Source organism: Cotesia typhae, unplaced genomic scaffold, assembly GCF_013202065.1.
Source record: "Cotesia typhae breed Kobodo isofemale line unplaced genomic scaffold, CoteBio_Ctyphae contig_48, whole genome shotgun sequence".
Classification (NCBI taxonomy): domain Eukaryota; kingdom Metazoa; phylum Arthropoda; class Insecta; order Hymenoptera; family Braconidae; genus Cotesia; species Cotesia typhae.
In genome coordinates, this window is record NW_027423756.1 from 3,896,176 (window position 1) to 3,914,525 (window position 18,350).

The 18,350-nt window shown below is 31.9% G+C and overlaps 2 protein-coding genes across 3 annotated transcripts in view; both read right to left on the reverse strand.

The window, feature by feature from the left end:
- The window catches only part of LOC141529307 (uncharacterized), a 365,923-nt gene that overhangs the window by 81,158 nt on the left and 266,415 nt on the right, over window positions 1–18,350 (reverse strand). The gene's annotated exons all lie outside the window — the stretch shown is intronic.
- On the reverse strand, window positions 4,865–9,218 carry LOC141529604 (aminopeptidase N-like). Its single transcript, XM_074246233.1, has 12 exons — window positions 9,204–9,218; window positions 8,644–9,131; window positions 8,105–8,569; window positions 7,849–8,032; window positions 6,846–6,909; window positions 6,703–6,784; window positions 6,273–6,634; window positions 5,925–6,208; window positions 5,665–5,861; window positions 5,276–5,584; window positions 5,135–5,213; window positions 4,865–5,078 (listed from the first exon to the last, which is right to left on the reverse strand). Exons 2-12 carry the CDS (start codon window positions 9,123–9,125, stop codon window positions 4,938–4,940), a joined length of 2,649 nt encoding a protein of 882 aa, XP_074102334.1. The 5' UTR covers window positions 9,126–9,131; window positions 9,204–9,218; the 3' UTR covers window positions 4,865–4,937.

Consider the following 18,350-nt stretch of genomic DNA (forward strand, 5'->3'; position numbering starts at 1 on the left):
CCACGCCTCACGCTACCTTCCCATCTATCTCGTCCACGCTTTCTCTCTTTTTTCTCTCTCGCTTCCTCTTTCGTGCACCCTCTCGACTGCTTTATTGTCTGGAGCTGCTTCATCGAGGGTACATCCCATTCCCAGCTTTAATTGAGACATAAATAAGGTTTGTTTGGCTTTGCTGTCCCAACGAACCGTCGTTGGGAATTGGGATTGAACCTTTGCCGATACAACTCGTTCTGCATAATAGCGCGAGTAAATTTTATCTTGTGTGGATTAGAAAAAATATATGTATGATGAAGTTACTGATATTGCATGAACCTATATACAGGGATGCACTTTTTTGAAACTATTAAATTGGTTGTAAAAAACAAATTTATTCTTAATTCTTAAATATTTTATTTCAACAATCAGTTTTCATTAATTTAAAAAATAGAATATTAATTCTGTGAAATAAACAAAATTTATCTTTAATAAAATAATTTATTTATAGAAAAAAATACTCATTTGCATGCAGTGAATTTATGGTTTGTGACAGCAAAAAAGATATTTATGGATTTAGTTTGAAAAAAAATAGAAAAAAATTATAATTCAATTTTTGAAAGTTTTGTTGAGAAAATCATGACTTTTGAGAAGCTATCAAGATTTGCAAGTTTCAAATAACTGTTATTTGGAAAAGCTTTCAGATTTTGTATCAAAATTTTTCTGATGCCAGGCAATTTAAATTCTCACATTTTTCACTATTTCTGTACTTTTTTGGTGCAATTGATTAGAGCAAAAATTATATTTATTACTTTGAGTAAAGGAACAATGGAAGTCATGAGTGTACGCTGATAGAAAAATTAAATTGAATCAAGAGAAAAAATTTTGAACCTAAATAATTATTTCATAGGATTTTTTGATCTTGAATCACGAGAAAATTTACTTATAAGAATTCAACTAAATTATCTTCAACGAAAAAAAATGTTATGGTCGAAAAATTATTTCCTAAAAATATTTTAGACCGAGTTTTTTAATAGAAAAAAAGGTAAAAAATTGCATAATTGAAGTTATATTTTATAGCTTGGCAGAACTTTGCAAATAATGAATAAACCTAAGATATTGACTTATATTTCAACCACTTAAAATTATTCAAAATTTCATAACTGAAAACCATAAAATTCGTTCGACGTTGAAGAGAAAATAGTTGAATAGTTTTTCCATTTTCAAGTTTTTTGAACACGCATATAGTCAGAAATTATAAGACTGAGAGTCCTTAAATTCACAAACAAAAGCTAATTCTTCTCAAGTTTTAATGAAATGAATATTCATGAAAAATACGATAGTTCAAACAAGTTATAAATAAATAAAACATTTATCGTAATAAGTAGGGACCACCAACGTAGAGCACTCTTCTTCTCGGCCATATACCTGCAACATGGAGACCAGTAAAATATATAACCCCAGATTCCATGTGTCCGAGGGCCTGATGTATGTCAATCGCATTTTCTGGAGTTCGCTAGTTGCTTATATACGCCTGTATCCTCAACAACCCGTTGAATTATCATGGGCAACATTAACGACGCGACAGACACGACTCGGCATAACTAATTCCACAGGTTCTGCGGGTTTATTCTCAGTCGGTGGTAGGCGTGTGTTGTAGAGGCGTGGGTGCCTAAGTAAAGTAAAAAGTCATTTTTGTACACGGCGACAAATACTAACATGCAAAAAGACTAAAAAAAATAAATAAATAATCTAAAAAAGATGGAAAATATCAAGCAAAGTAATGGCTAGATTATCTGTAAATTATTTATAAATAAGATCCACTTATTTTATGAGCCCATTAGATATCTCGTAAAAACATACTGCATTCTACATCATTTTGTTGTATGTATATATCCACGCAATAAGACTTTTTCAAGGTACAACTTAATTTTCAGAAAAATAAAATTCTAGCAATTTATGAGTGCACATTTTTTAAATATTTATATTGTGTATCTGCGAGACAATAAAACTTTCATCTATTATCTCGAAGTTATATGTATTGTATGAATATGTAACGAGCATAATGAACCAGCCACCCTTTGTTTCTCTGCACTCACTTTTTTACATGTTTATTATTCTACGTGTTTCTAGTTTTTTCCCCCCATCCTCTCTAAAATTTTATCTGTCTGTCCCGTCGTTGAGTGTTCTCACAGTTCATGTCGAATATGTGATGGTGTTTGAGTCCGAAGAGGAAGAGATAGTGCCCTGCATGTAGTTACAGTGAGCAAGAGGAAAGATATGGTTCGATAAAACTATCTTTCGTCCATCACCCTCAGCCTTTAATCTAGCAGCTCTCATTAATGGTACGGCGAAAAGGCAATAACAGAGGTGTAAGGTGTGAGGTGTGGGTGCTCATTTATTTGCAGATATATCTCAACAATTGCAAATGTAAATCTTTTGCTGCACTCTAATGTTTCGACAACTCTCTTTTTGTGCTGTCGCTTCCATATTTTCGGGTGTCTTTATCTCGTCACTGATGAAAAGTGTACGCACTTTATATTTTTCAATCACGAATCATGATCGTGATCATGAATGTAATGTACTTTGCTATAACAAATAAAGAAATAGATGATTTGAAAGATAAAATGTATTATCAAAAATATGTTTAGTAATGTAGGCCATAATGTAACATTGTAATTTGCCGAAAATTATAATTTAGAATGGCGACGAGAATGGTTCGAATAAGGTACCAGCAGCTTATGAAACCCCCTCAGGCGTCGCCACCACGCCGGATTCTAATCTCGCGAGACCTCTCCTTTCGCCCACCCCTGTCGGCGACCGTTCACCACTTTCAGAGCATACCCGCCTCCAAATAAGGCGACCATCTTCCGCTAATGAAACGGTGCCTGTGAGCTACCACCACTGCGTGATGCCGTCGCCTGTCTCTCCGCTCTCTCTTATTCTTCTCCTCACGAAATCCTCGAGTGCTGCATATCTAAGAGAACCGCACCCCCTTGTGACTTATTACCACAGAGGGATTAGATTAAATTTTCAGTGATTTATAGACCATGAAAACAGTTGGTTTGTACATAAAAAAAACAACTGATTTTATGTTTAAGTGTACAGTTTTCAAAATTAAAGAAAATTAGATTTATATACTTCATACATATTAATGTTATGGTGGATGCTATAGTAACAATATTAATAATTGTACGCATAATAATGCAAAAAGTTCGAGATTTTGCATTGCTCTCCTTGTTAATGTCCAACGATTTTTCTGGTTTTCACAATCTGCATATATAAAAATTGCATTTGTGAAATAATAAAAATAACAGTTGTGAACAGTCAACGTTATTTCTGTAATTTTTTTGTTTGGTTTGTGACTAATCGTTTGAAGTTATGGCAGAGTTAAAAAAATAAGAAGATGCGTAAAGCGCATGATGGGTTTAGTTTGAAAAAGTTAACTCCACAAGACACCACCAGGTATCGCATGAGCATAGGAATTTTTCACAAGCTTAAGCTTAAAATTTTGATTACTTTGTTGAAGAAATTTATTAAAAGTAATATCATTTTTGTTTTATTTTTATTCACTATCGTAGTAATGGGTATAATGCTGTTTGACGATTAAGAGTATTTCATACATAATTTTAATAATTACCTGCTATAGTATTGTTGATTTGATAAAATATTAAGACTTAATATTATTTGTTGTACCTTTCTAAATTTTTTTATTATTGAAGCTTGATTATAAATAATTAAATCAATTGAATATGATTGTCTCTATTGATGTAATTTCTAAATAATTAAGTAAATTTAGTTGATATCGATTGAAAAAAACAAAAAAAATCATGAAGCACACAAGATGATCGGCTCGAAGCTTCAAAACCAAATTTAGATCTTAGTTGAGCTAAGACCAATTTTAGTTTTCAAACAAAAATTCAATTTAAGGATTGAAAAAGTTTGGAAAATCCAAAAGAGAATCATACATTAAGCATACATAAAATATTTGTTTATTTATTTTTAATTTCCCGCATGCAGTAATTATTTACAATGCGAATAAAACGCCTTCACGTATTCCGTTATATCAACTACTGATGTCAATACACATATATACGTTGTCTCAGTCGCAGAGTCACTGTGAAAACTCTTTTTACTAAAAAAATAAAGATATTGCCGACCAAAATAAGAAAATTCGGTGTGAATGCCAATCAAAATGTTTTAATTACAACTAAACGAAAGGGAAAGGGAAAGGGGAATGGGGCTGAAAAAAAATGAGTCCTAAAATTGTATACATTTTTAGTTATCTTGACTACACCACCATATTTTGACAGTTATTTCCACTATAAATTTCAAAAAACGGGTTGTTTTACTAATATTGTTAATTAATTTACAAAACGGTATTTTTAGTTAGTTCAGTAATCATTCTTCTTGCCAGCAATATATTTTCTTTAAATATTTGTACGAGGATTATGGTTTAAATGTACAATTTCTCTTGACGAGATAGGAAACTTGATTTTTAGGCCCCCGTAGAGTTATGCCTTCGCGCGATCTTGTAGGTAATCAGTATTTAGCAATGGAGCTATTTATTTATTTTTCTTAACTATAAATAATTAAATAAACCAGTGAGGTTAGCCGAGTGGTCTAAGGCGCATGGCCTATAGAGCACTCGGACTGGCTCACCGGCCAGGCGTGGTGTTCAAATCCCAAGCTGGTCTTAGAAACCATCTTGGTTGATATTCGACCCTTGCCGCGTAGATTAAGATTTTCACAGCCCAAAAAGACCCCAACGTACCACTCCCAACAGTTAAAGTCGGTGATATGACCACAGCAGTTAAAACCGACTCTAAATAATAATCAATTAAAAAAAAAAAAATAATTGAATAATCCCAATAAACATGCGCTTGAGAAATAAGGTGAAATATATTTATTAAAAATATATTTTGACAAACAGATAGATACAATGATTTAGTCAATTTCTATAATTATTTTTGAATTGAAAAAAATTCAGCCAAAAAGGTAGATTGTGATTGGACGAGGCTCATACTAGTCCGAGCTTCTTGTAGCTTAGAATTAGCTTTTCTACTACCAATACGTTCAATATCATTCTGTATAATGTTTTCAAACTGAAAAACAAAAATGATCTTATCAATAGTTCAAATTTGAAAACACGTCAACGTACCTTTTGAAATTGTAGATTATTTTTTATGCTGTTTTTAACGGCGAATGTTCCACTGCGTACAAACTCATATCGAGCATCACTATAAACCATAATCGAACGAAATAAATTTCACATTGATTGGATTTTGAATACACTACTTACGTGTCAGGAAAATTCAATTGAATCTCTATAAGAATATTTAGCACAACATCAACTCCAATATCACTCTCTATTATAATATTTTCAAATATTTTCCATGAATCGTTAAAATCATCGAAACCATTTCTTGTGCTGTTGAAAACAAGTCTCAAAAAATGAGCCAAAATCTCATGTTTCAACGTACACCCAAGGGCGTATAAGATTTCATCTCCTTTATCGGTTATGTACTTTTTATACAGTTGATTCCACGTATCCAAATCGGCATTACGGACTCCACTGCATATGAGCACAGGTTTATAGAAGTCGTCGATTCTGCAAATAACAAAAATAATGTCAACGAAAGATATTTATTTATTATAACTCATGACATGACGAATATTGATATAGTATACGGATATCGTTTAGGATTATCAAGCCACTTGGCCAACTTTTCGGATGCATAAGTTTGACAACGTGACGAGTTGAATTTACAGGTCCACTTTAGAACCGATGCTTTTTGATATTTCGTCAAATAATGTACATCCTCGTAAGATTTGATATCAACTAAAACGTCAGCTTCCAACTTTGAAGTTTGCTCCAGTAAATAGCTCTAGTTTTGGAAAATAATTATTCAAATTATCAAAGGCGTAAATGAAGATATAATAATAAATACTTGGAATTTCTCGTAATATTTTGAATTTCGCAGTGGTGAATTGTAATACAAATGTTGAAGTCGTCGCCAAAATTCTACCCATGGATGATAGTCTGTTTCTCGGTGAAGATATCCCATAAGTTCTAAAGGAATATCGTAGTCAATATATTTTGTACTAGCAAGAACAAATGCATCATCAATGAGTTGAGCTCGGTTAAGGGGGTGGATTTTAAAATAATCGTCATGTTGAAGATAGTTTATGATCAATTCCCAATTACTCTTATCGTAATTGACCCGATAGTCACCTGCGACATTAAAAAATTTTGCAGTTATTCAGAATAGTAAGAAATTTATGAGTATAAACGATACCAAATTCTCGTTTGTTGCAAATAATCCAGCTGTTTTGGGGAACTCGGGAAATCGAGAGGCGAGGTGAGTCAGGATCAAACCATTTGATGTCTGAAAGGTCTTCAAAGTTGGGATAGTCTTGGGTAGCGCAGCTAATCGGAATCCAATATTTATCGGTCAATTTAATGAATTCATTTGCCTTGAATCTTGATTGAGTAATGGTTGTTCCGAAGGCTGCGTTTTTATTAACATAAATTACAGGATAACCTTGGCTATGCATCCAATTAACCAACGCTTTTTTTAAAAATATTTTCATTGATTCACTTTCTGAGGCTAAAGCATACTCGTCAATTAGGTTAACTGATTTACTCCCTCCAAATTTGCTATAAATTTAGAATATTGAATAATTTGGCCTTTTTCAGATGCTGATTAAAATACACCAAAAACTCACTTATCTACAATAAAGCTTCTCAAAATGTTGCGAAATTTATTTGGTCCAAAAATGTTAGCGATTGTCCGCGTAATAAAACCCACTGTGAAAAATTATGTTAGTCAATTCATATTGATATTAAATAATGATTAAAACATATTTACTTCTGTTCGGTTGGTCTTGAATGTTATGAAAATATTTCTCTTTTATATCCCAAGATTGTTCAATCTGTAATTGATTTAAAATTTAGAAAAAAAATTTGGAAAACAGTTGGCCCTATAGGCCGTCCCTGGAACTTCCCGCTATATGCGAGTTCTAAACGCTCAAGAAAACTATTCCCAAGTTTTGAGCTCTTCAAGCTTAAAAATGTAGCTATTATGTTTGTTGATTTCAAAAATTTAATGACAGTTGAGAGCACTTTTTTAAAAAATTTTGAATTGTGATATCTTCCGATCAAATCAATTGTTGTTGATGAAACTTGCAGCATTTGAAGCAGCTTTTTGAGCTCAGAAACATTATTCATTACCTACTATACGATTCAACGAAAAATTCGGAAGTTATTTTAAAGAAACGCTTTTTTGGAATTTTTAACCTTCAAATATCCCACAAACGAGTTGATCGATTCTAATGAGTTAGCCGTTGTTTAACGCAGTTTTTTGAGCACTAATAGTTATTTTTCCCATTGGAAACAATTTAATAGGAAATTTCGAAGCTACTTAAAAAAAAAAAAAATAAATAAAGAAAAAATGCTTTTTTTAAAAGTTTTCGTTAATGATTTTTCTTCAACCCACCAACCGATTTTGATACAGCTTGCAAAAATTGAAGTCGTTTTCTACGTTTAAGATCCAAGGAGATTTGAAAGTTTTTCCAAAAAATATTTTTTTGAAAATTTAATTTTTGAGATTTCTCCAAATCTACTGGTCTAAATCGGTTCATATCGTTTAGGAAATCTAAGTTTGCTGAAGCTCTTTCATACACCGCTGAGTTTGTTGAAATTCTTTTAGCACACACACACACACACACACTTAAAAAGTAGAGATCTGATGAAAAACCGACATTCGAAAACTGGGGTTGAAACTAATAACTTCCCAATTTTTTTTTAATTATTGATGTTCATAGCGGAAAGTTAAAAATATGGAACAAAGAATTGTGTTTTTATTGTTATACCTGATCAGCCATACAAACAGCTACGTAGCGACGTAAATCAATGTTTAGGAATGAGTTATCAAACTTTTCTAAGGTAATGTCCGCATTCAAAATCCACTGGTCGTACAGTAGTTGAGATATCGAAATCAAAAATTTATTTCTGGTTTCAATATTCCCAAATTCATCATAAGGGATGTTTTCTTTACTAACAATCATTCAATAATTAGATAGTTAATCGGTAAAAAAGTCTAGCAGCTACTTTGTATGAGATTTTTACCTGAGAATTGACAGCCCCCAAAACAACATATCCCATTCTTCCGGGGCAGGTATTACAACGATGTCAATTTTTTTAAGCACATAATCTTCATGATGGATACCTGTTATATTTTCCATAGCTCTCCACGCTTTACCTCCGATAGTAGCGAAAAATTTTCGGTGGTTTTTAGCATCTTTTGAAGTCCATACACGGTACGCATTACTATCATCCGACAAATATTCCAAGTCACCCATGGCAAAAGCTACCGTGCGTACGGATAACCTTGGAGTTTTTTCAAAATGCGTCCACACGTAATTAAATTTTCTTCCATCACTCATTATTGAATCATACTGGGTATTTGATACGGCTGTATATTTACGACTGTGTCTAATAGAAATCTCAAAAGTAGCCAATGTGGAGGGATCGTCCCAGCATGGCATTATTTCACGGGCAAAATTAGTACCAAAATTTGAAAACAATAACCATCTATTCAAATAAGAAAATTCTTATCATTATAAATGGGATTATGTTCATAAATAAAGTGTCAGAAATGTACTCACTGCTTATCGTCCGATTCGTCATCATAGGTATTGTAAACTATACCTTTCATAGGTCGAGCATTTATTTTACCGCTGTAGGATATGTACAATGTGAAATTCCCTTTGGGTAAATTTTCGTCGAATTTGATAGACAAAAAATCCGTTTTTGAATCAATCGAATAGTCTCGTGTTGTCCATTTACGGTTTTGATCTCTGACGGCAACCTCTCCAGTAATATTGAGGTTTTTAGCGTTTAAAGTTAATACTTTAGTCACGTCTTTAATTTCAAAATCAATGACCGATTCACCGTCAAAGGTTAAATTTTGTTCATCTTCAATATTTGGACTTATTTTAATTGTATAATGAATAGGGGATGCAATATTAGGAACAAGAGGAGGGTCGTCATTATTTCTCCATTCTTTAGAGAGTGTTGAAGTTATAAAAGTTCCACAAAGAAGAATTTTTATTAAAATATTAAAAGAACTTTTTGAGTTAATCAACATTTCAGTCTGTTATTATAGAAATTGCGTTAATTAAAAAAATTTACCATCTCAGTCAATAAAATAAAAAAACAAGCTTACAGTATGACTGCAAAAATTATTCCAGGTATTTCTCGTATCAGAAAATAATTACTATGATGAAAAATATTTTACTACTATATTATATATACATTCTGTGGTCTCGAAATGTGCCACACGTTGGTGAGTCATGATATTTATGAAAAAAACAATAAAAATTATGACTTATTTCCATAAAGCGGTAGAATATGTTTTTTTAGCTGATAATAAAATAATAAAATTGTTTGCAATAATATTTTTTTAACGCTTCTTTAACTATAAAATTGTTCTTTATCAAAAATTGATTACAATTTGATATTAATGTTACATTTTCAATTCTTAAAAATTTTTCACTCTTCTTCTCAAAAAAAATATAGATACATATTGGTCTTGACGCCGAGTTGTACAACTCTATTACTGTGGTTATTTGGTCATCAAATGGCCGTTGAAGGCTTGCTTTTGCTGCTTTTCTTTTTACCGTTCCTCCAACATGACTCTTTACACTTCACCAATTTCATTATATTTGCTACTTAAATAAGATGAATCGTGTACAGGTAATTGAGTATCGATACTTAACTCTGATAAGGTACGAGTGATTTCTTCACCTGACAATGACTTTAACCCTTAAAAAAAAACTGATTAATATGTTTAAGATTAGTGGTCAAAAACTCCAATGAAAAAAATCAAACCTGAAGAAGAACAATGAGTAGGGTACTGACTCAGATGTCAGAAAGCTCTTAGTTCTAGTGTCGGAATTACCTGCAACAATATTGTTATCGTCAACAATATCATTTTCGGTAGTAACACCATTGTTATCTTCGTTATCTTCGGCATCGTAGTCACTTGCATTCATATCACTGTCACTGCTTAAAGCATTTGATGAAAATTATATAGAACTCATTGTTTTTTCTGTACGGTTTAAATTCAATAAATGTTGAAGCCTTTTAGAAGCAAGCATTAATCCCTTTCTTAAAATATGATTTTCCAAGTTTAATGGATTGCAGCATTTAAAAAGTCCTGATTTAGATACCATATTTAATAGTATATTACACTGCAAGGGCAGAAAGTTGAGATTCCTACACTGCAAGCGTTGGCCTCGGGCATCATGGCGCGCAGTTCAGAGCTTACTCGTGCGCCATCTATAACAGTGGGCTGAAAGAAAATAGTTGCGCGCCGAAAGAGTTTTTATGCACTGTAGTCTCCCGACGCTGTCACTTTTGTGCTTACATATAACCTTAAATATGATTATTTCAAATGTTTTATTCTAGAAAATATTTTGTGTTAATATATTATTTTGATTAAATTGAATTGATATCCGTGAAAAATTCGTATAATATATTATAAATATAAAAATATGTAAAAACTGTTTCATTGATGATAAGTGTGTAATTTTAGACAAATAATTATTGAATAGTTTTTAAATGAATGAAAAAGTATATAATCTTTGAAAAAAATCTGACAAATTACACAAAAAAATTTTGTAACTTGTGCTAGTTAAATTTAATTTTTTTGACAAAATTATTTATTTTTCAATTTAAATATTCCACGTTTACAACATACACACTTATATTAATATATACATATGATAATTTAATGACCGACAATTGAGTGGTTATTTAGAAACAATGTTCATTGTTTTATTTATAAATAAAAATAAAGACCTTGTTATATATAAGACTATTCTATTTTAAAAACGATTACATTTGTTTTTTTTTTTTTTTTTTTTTCATGAATTGATGCCTTTTTTCATCCTAAATTTTGTTATCATGTCTCTTGCTACACAACTAACTATCATCAGGATAAACATTTCTTGATAACAATGATAAGTTAAATAGAAATACTCATTAATAACAATCAAATGATGTGAGATATCCAAGATGATTTTCACGGTTACTATATATAGTGTTGTATATGTCTTCACCTGATAGAGATTGAATTGGCTCTGTCGAGAGAATATTGGCAGTATATCAGAATTATAGGGCATATAGAGGATTTGGTTGTCGTATAAATACGCAAGTGAATCGTGATTATACTGAAGGGAAAAGCCGACAACACCTTACTGCTAGCATACAAGATCTATGGAGCAAACAGTTAGTGTAGTAGGTGTTAGTAGTAGAGAGTATTCGCAACCAGCCGTACCTACGGATCTTCGTAATGCTAATTTAAGACTCCTATCACAGACGACGTTAACCGTATCTAATGGTGAAGACGCAAGGGCTTCGAGGTATATAAACTCTCATACCCGTCTATTTTACCTCTTTGTTTTCGATCGTATTCACTCAAGTTTCTCGTCTGCCTTATTTGCTCTTTCCACAATTTCTTGAATCTACTATATACTATGGCTGGATAAACATTGAGACGAAAGGGGCGAAGATTCAAACGCCTTTGAAAACTTTTCTCATTTCCGATCGAGTCGAGTCCATGAAAAGACGGTGCTTCTAAAACGTTCGAAACTTTTCTCGCTTTAGCTTCCGAAAATATCCAAGATTTATTCAATAAATTTCATCATTCAATTTTATTGAAATGTCCAACATATACTTTTATTTAATGGAAATAATAAAAAAAAAAAAAATTCATAATTTATTAACTTAACAATTATAATGATAAATTATAGACAAGATGAGCTTCCCACAAAAAAGATTTCTAATAGGCCAAACATGACATAACGTTAGCTAGATATGATTTGATAGTAGTGAAAGTAGTGTTAAAAATTTCCTACAGAGAGCGCATGATCGCTGGATCGTCTCCTTTCAAGAGAATCAAGTTTGAAGCATTGTTTTAAAAAATGAAGAAAAAGTTTTTTACTTCTCATGGAGCTTATCTGACACTATTTTTAGCTCAATTAACTACCAAACCAATTTTTTCTGAATACGATATGCAGAGTTAAAGCACTGTTTAAGTCTATTGTATCTTTTTTGGTCACTTTATATCCAAATTACTGAGTAAATAATTCCATAAACGTAAAACTTTATATATTCGGTTCGTACACACAAAAAACAAATTTCTTGCGCCAAGAAAATTTTAACGAAAACAAAAGTTATTTTGGAGCCAGAAGAAATTTTCTCGGCTCAAAAAATGTATCTTGTCTCAAGAGACTTCATTCAAGAAATTTTCAATCTTCCTTGATATTTTCTTGAGCCAAGAAAATTTACACTCCAGTCAAGAATTTTTTTTTTCAGTGTAGAAATGTTAAGGTTTAATAATTCTATAAAAATATTATTTTAACTAATGAATTTTTTAATAATTAATTGAAATTTAAAGTGACCGAAAACGGAATTCTGCCTTTATTTTTAAAAAAATTATAATAAATTATTGGTTTATCCTTATATGTAGACTGAAAGAAACGTATAAAAATTGGCTATGTCAAGCTTCATAAAAAGATTTTTTCACAAGTATTTTTTTATTCTTTATTCTGAAATCAGGCACATTCACATTATAATAAAATAAAATCATAAAGTACATCTAAATGAAAACGACTGATGAAAATTCCGGAAGTTGTTGTAGAATTTTTTTTCCATGCGAAAGTGGAAAAAAAAAGAACAATAAAAATACAAGATGTTGAATAGATGTATATGTCGGGCACGTAGCCTCGAGGATTGCCTTGATGTGCCATAGAGGCAATCATGCCTGCAATGCAGAAGCCCATCTTACCATCTTACTGCTCCATGTATATCCTAGCTCGCGCTACCCTTACCCTCACCTTTATATATATTCGTAGCTACCCACCTCCGTACTTTCCACTTCCCTCGAACCCCTTTAAGGCCACTCTGCACATACTCTACGAGCTTTTTGTAGAATCCAAGATTTTATCATTGTCGTCTTTTCTCTTTACTTTTTATTTTAAATTCTTTCAAATTATCAATTATTATTCTGATTATAATTATAATTGTTATTAAAAGTTTCTGTACTATTTGTACTTGTTCAATACTTAATGAATGAAAGTTCTGTGTTGAGGATACTTTAACTTATGTTTATCGCCAAATTAACTTGATGACGATAGTCGAAAACTGTACGAGACCGGAAGTGTACTAGAAAATAGTAATAAATCACATTTCATTACATTAGCGTGGTCTGACTATGCCAGTGAGAGTACATATTAAAATGCTACACAGCTAAAATAGTATAAGTATAAGTATAAGTATGAAAGTGTATGATTGTCTTATTTTAGTACGGTTCGTGGAACTCCAAAGGACCAAAGCGTATCAGCATTCAAAGTGTTCTGACTGTGGAAGGAGAATGCGGTACTTGAGGATATGGAAGAGAGGAACAAAAAGCCCCGAGAGGAGGATGTTGCATTAATATTTATACGGGGGGAAAGGGAGTCAAGACTCTTGGAAGGGGTGGAAATGAAATGCAAATGCCTTAACGAGCCACTGAGGGATTACTGGAATATCTTCTAAAGGCTCTGGTCATGAGTTTACCTCTGGCCTCATCAACGACCTCGTGACTATGTGAGGTTATTTTAGATTTCACCACTCAAGATATTCATGATACAATTGTTTTTAATCGTACTCGAGTGACGTTATACATTAAAAATTACCTTCACTATTTATTTTTGATGCATTAATTAGGATTCTGTCATGTATGTAGGCATAATTTATAATGCTCATATTCATACGATTTATACAAAAAAAAAACTATTAGCTTATTGTAGTAACAGAACGGTTCAAATAGAAATTGAAAAAATTTCATAAATGTAATGAAAAACTATAAATGTACCTTGGACATAGCATCTATAAAAATGGAAAAAAATTTTGTTCGTGAAATACTATCAAATAAATAAATTGGATTGATCTCAAAACTAATTCATATTTGTGTCAAAATGTGAATTTTAATCGTACATTCATTTTGAATCAGAATTTTTTTTGCACGGGTATATTGTTAAATTTCCTTGATTTAGAAGTAATAAACATAAATCATTAGAAAATTTCACAGTTAAAAAAGAAAAACATTGATCAGATAATTTTTTTTTTTTTTCACAAAGCTGACTCCATTTTGTTGAGCAATTATCAAATAGCTAGAGAGTACTTATCAAAATGATGTACAAGTGGATTGTATTTTACTAATTCACATATATCGTGTTGGTATATTAGTACATAATATCGTAGCTTATAAAGGGGTTGGCTTTGTTAGCTGGGGTTTGATATCGCCTGGACAGAGAGGCTGAGATGATGAGCCGCCGTTTGTTATTTATAATATCTCTCGTGGGATTGAGATAGGGGTAGAGAAAGGTTTAGCAGTGCTATTATACAGATCACGTGGCGATTGGATTCCTTGTTGGACGAGGCTCTAGAGTTTCGGTTTCCCTCATTCTATCATTCTCATTTCCAAGAGTTTTTCGTTGGTCCTACATGGATAGGAGGGTTGCTTTCTCTACCCTCACAAATCCAAGTCCAACTCTACGGTTTTCATTATAAATCCACCTTGCCCCTCCTTCAAAAGTGCGCATAGCGCAATGTTCCCTCTCAAGATTTAACTTTCAACCCCCATTTCCTACAATCTATTACATCTTCTTGTCGTTTTTCTTTCTCTTTTTTTACAATTCATTTTCAACTTTTTTTTCTTTTCCGTCTTTGTTCACTAAGAAAATATCACAAATGTGTTTTTCAATTTGGGACGGTGCCAGTTGGAAGCTATGTGAGGACGAGAAATTCTCTTAGCCCCTTTTCTACAAAGCTTTTGCGTTGTAGTTTCACGCTGTACTCTCACTGTACTCTGTTATGGGTGCCTGGTCATAGAATTATACTCATAGTCTTGGGGGAAAGTTCCTTCACAAAGTCATCTAATCAATTGCATTTAAGTTCCAATGAAAATTCATGGAATCGTTGCTTTTTAGATATTGCTTCGGAGTACTTTTTATACTTTACTAAATTTTATCAAGTATATTTGGTCACCCATAAAATAACTGAAATATGTTTATAAAATTAATTCGGAGGATGAAACAGAAATGTAATTTTCAATTATACTCTGTCTTATTTACATCTAATGTGATTCCATTCTTAATGAAAAAGTTGGAAATTTTCATTAGTAATTTCTGGAAAAGTTCATGTTGAATTATTGCTATGAGATTGCTAATTTTTAAAAATCTATTACTCACACTCAGAAAAAAAATTAATTTTGAAAAAAATGAGCACTGTTGTAATGAGAAATTGATTGGTTAAAAATTATGAATCATTTCATTTTTTAGCCTAAGAACAAATCAACATTTTTCTTACATTAACTTTCTTGTTGAAAAAAAGTTTTCTAGATTTGGAAAATAACAATTTTGGATGAAAATTCGCAAATTGTCTATTTAAAAAAAAAATTTTATTTTTCAAATCAAAAAAACTTTTCTGTAACTAGAAAGATACTGTTCAAAAAAAAAAGTTGATTTCTTCTGCGAAAAAATAAAATTGTTGAAGATTTTCAACAAATTAATTTCTTGTCGTAGTTCATATCTTTGAAATTGATAACATAAAATTAAAGCCTTTTTTGTTACTAACGATTACAATTTTAAATTACAATAAAAATAAAAAAACTAATCACCCTCAAAATTTGATTCCAAATTAAATAAGCTATCGCACATATTTTTCAGATCATTCTAATAATTTTTTGTTCAAGAAAAATTCTTGAGTAGATTCAAGTCGAACTCACCTAATACAAAGTTAATTTTGCACAGAATATTAATTTATCGAAAAAGAAATTTTCACTTTCAATTCTTAAAAATAAAAAACTGCCCGATATGATACTTAGGAAAAGTTATAAAATAATTTTCCATGGGAAAATGTTTCGTGTACTTATCTTCGACAGTAATTTCCCCAATACATCTGAGTTTTAAAATAAGTAAAGCCGATTGAAGAGCATGTAAGCAATTTAGCAACTGCGCTTTTCAATTTGGTCGATTGCCAAGCGTACAGATCATATACAGAAATGAATGGTAAGTCGTGATCGTAACACATCTTAATATCTGGGGGGTTGGATGATTTAGACTCCCCAAGATACTCTATAAAAGATGCTTTTCCTTTCCTCATGGTCTGTAAGATGGGACTCCCGTTAACAGACCGCGCTTCGTATTCCACGTATTCAGTAGGTTCAGGTTAAACCAGCTGTACCGCGTGGACCTAACGACGTCTTCTGAACTCCATCAACCCACTCTCTGCTTTATTTTTTTACCCCCAGTACCTATGTTACCAATTGGGTAGTTTGAACCCCTTGTCTTCGAATACATGAAAGCGTCGAACACGTGTTTCACCTCTGCTAATCTCCTTTTGGCTTCTTTTGTGTAACCATTGGATATGGCTCCAGATGCTGCTACACGGCCAACGGGGTGACCTCAATGGAAGTCAGATACGAAAATATTCAAGTAGCATAGATCTTTGGGGTTACAGTTCAAGATTCTATACACGAGTTTTGTTATTTATCGTCACAAGAAAAACAGAAGCATCGCAAGATGATTGATTATCCAAATCAGAAAATGACTTTTATCAATAAAACTTTACTTAAAAATTTTTACAAAAATTTTCAATTATTGATGCACATATCAGTTGAAAAATTAAGAATTTTCTGATGAAATTTATATATATTTTAACCGTGCACTTTTAATCACGACGATGCAACATCGCTTTCACAATTCAGAACTACCTCGCGGCGGCACAGAGGTCGACCAAATAGCCATACTAAAACCAAATGGGTCATTTGATTCAAAAGCGATATCTCCTTTATGAGAACTATATGTATCTGCCTTGAGGGTAGGTGAGGCTGTACTCAATTCTCAAAACGTATGATGCTTGATAACAAATTTGAGCATGGAAATGTTAAGCATCTCCCTTATGTTGTAGATCTGACTGAGAATAAGATATTGATTCGAAATTTTTTAGTCATTTATCTGGTTGCATTCATCAAAAATGTGACAGATATAAAAATTTCCATTTAAAAATTTCATGATATAGTCCTATTTAAGAATAAGTAAATAGTTAATCATAATTTGTGTATTTTTTCTTTTCGCAAATTTATTTGTTAACTAGAATGCCGTGTTGAAAAAAAAATTGCTTTAGTATTAGATTAAACTTAAGAACAATGCCAGATAAAGTCTTTAAAAGAGTAGAAAATAGTATATTACACTACTAGGGCCGAAAGTTGAATTTTCGGCCCTGCGCGTCATGACACGCAGGACTGAGATTTCAACTTTTGGCCTGTGTAGTGTATACGATTTTTCTTCATAGCCGGTCGAAAGTACGTTATCAATTTTACTTTTTTGAACTTCAAGTGCAGATAAGTATGTCTTGATGCCTGCCCCGACATTTGCGGCACGAGCGAAGCGAGTGCTGCTGGTCGTGGGGGCAGGCATCAAATACATTCGAAGAGTCAAGTCTGGTTATATTTTTTAAAAATAAATTAATTTCATTTTTTCAAAGATGTATTTATTTTCATTAGTTTAACAAACTATATTAGTTATTATAAAATTTATCAAACAAAACATATTATAAGCGAAAAACTCTTATTGCATTTTTTTTAATCGTTTCAATTTTCTCTTGAATGATCGCAATTGTATTACGCGCCTCCTCCTCAAGATCACCAAACGTAGTACCCTGACTTTAGCCCAGAATGCCACAATATTTAAAGTAAGAAACTTAAAATATTGAAGTTACTTACTTAACTCTGTTACGGTATTCAGATGTCTCGATCTTCATTCCTTTTCTTTGTGCTCAAAGAAAGCCACGTATTTTTTACATCTGCTAATTATTTATTAATATAATGAGTATTAATAATAATTATCAAGATTCAGATTTTGCTATAGAGTTACGAAGATTAAAAAGGAAATTAGAAAAACAAGATGATGAAATTAATTATCTACGAAGAAAGCAACGTAAGTTGAATAAAAGTGACAGGCTGGTTATGTTTTACGTCATTTTAGTTTAGCAAATAAATTTTGCTTTTCTATATCCTTCAAATAAGGTCTTTTACGTTCAAGTAACGCATATTAATATATTTAATTGCTTCTAATGAACAAGTTTTCATTAAAATATTGTGCAAGTCACTAAATATTTTCTTTCACAAAGTTAACTAGTGTCAAGTACACTCAATTAATTTTAACCAATAAGTTTGGTTTGGAATAAATTTCCTATAGTATTTACTTGGTATTACAGGTAAATCGAGAACCCGATCTCGCTCAAAAATGAGTTCAAGATCCAA

Coding starts and splice junctions, on each gene's coding strand:
- LOC141529604 (XM_074246233.1), bottom strand. CDS start 9,125: ATGTTGATTAACTCAAAAAGTTCTTTTAATATTTTAATAAAAATTCTT. Junction 8,033..8,104: donor TGGGGGCTGTCAATTCTCAG/GTAAAAATCTCA, acceptor AATGATTGTTAG/TAAAGAAAACATCCCTTATG. Junction 5,862..5,924: donor AATATTACGAGAAATTCCAA/GTATTTATTATT, acceptor TTCCAAAACTAG/AGCTATTTACTGGAGCAAAC.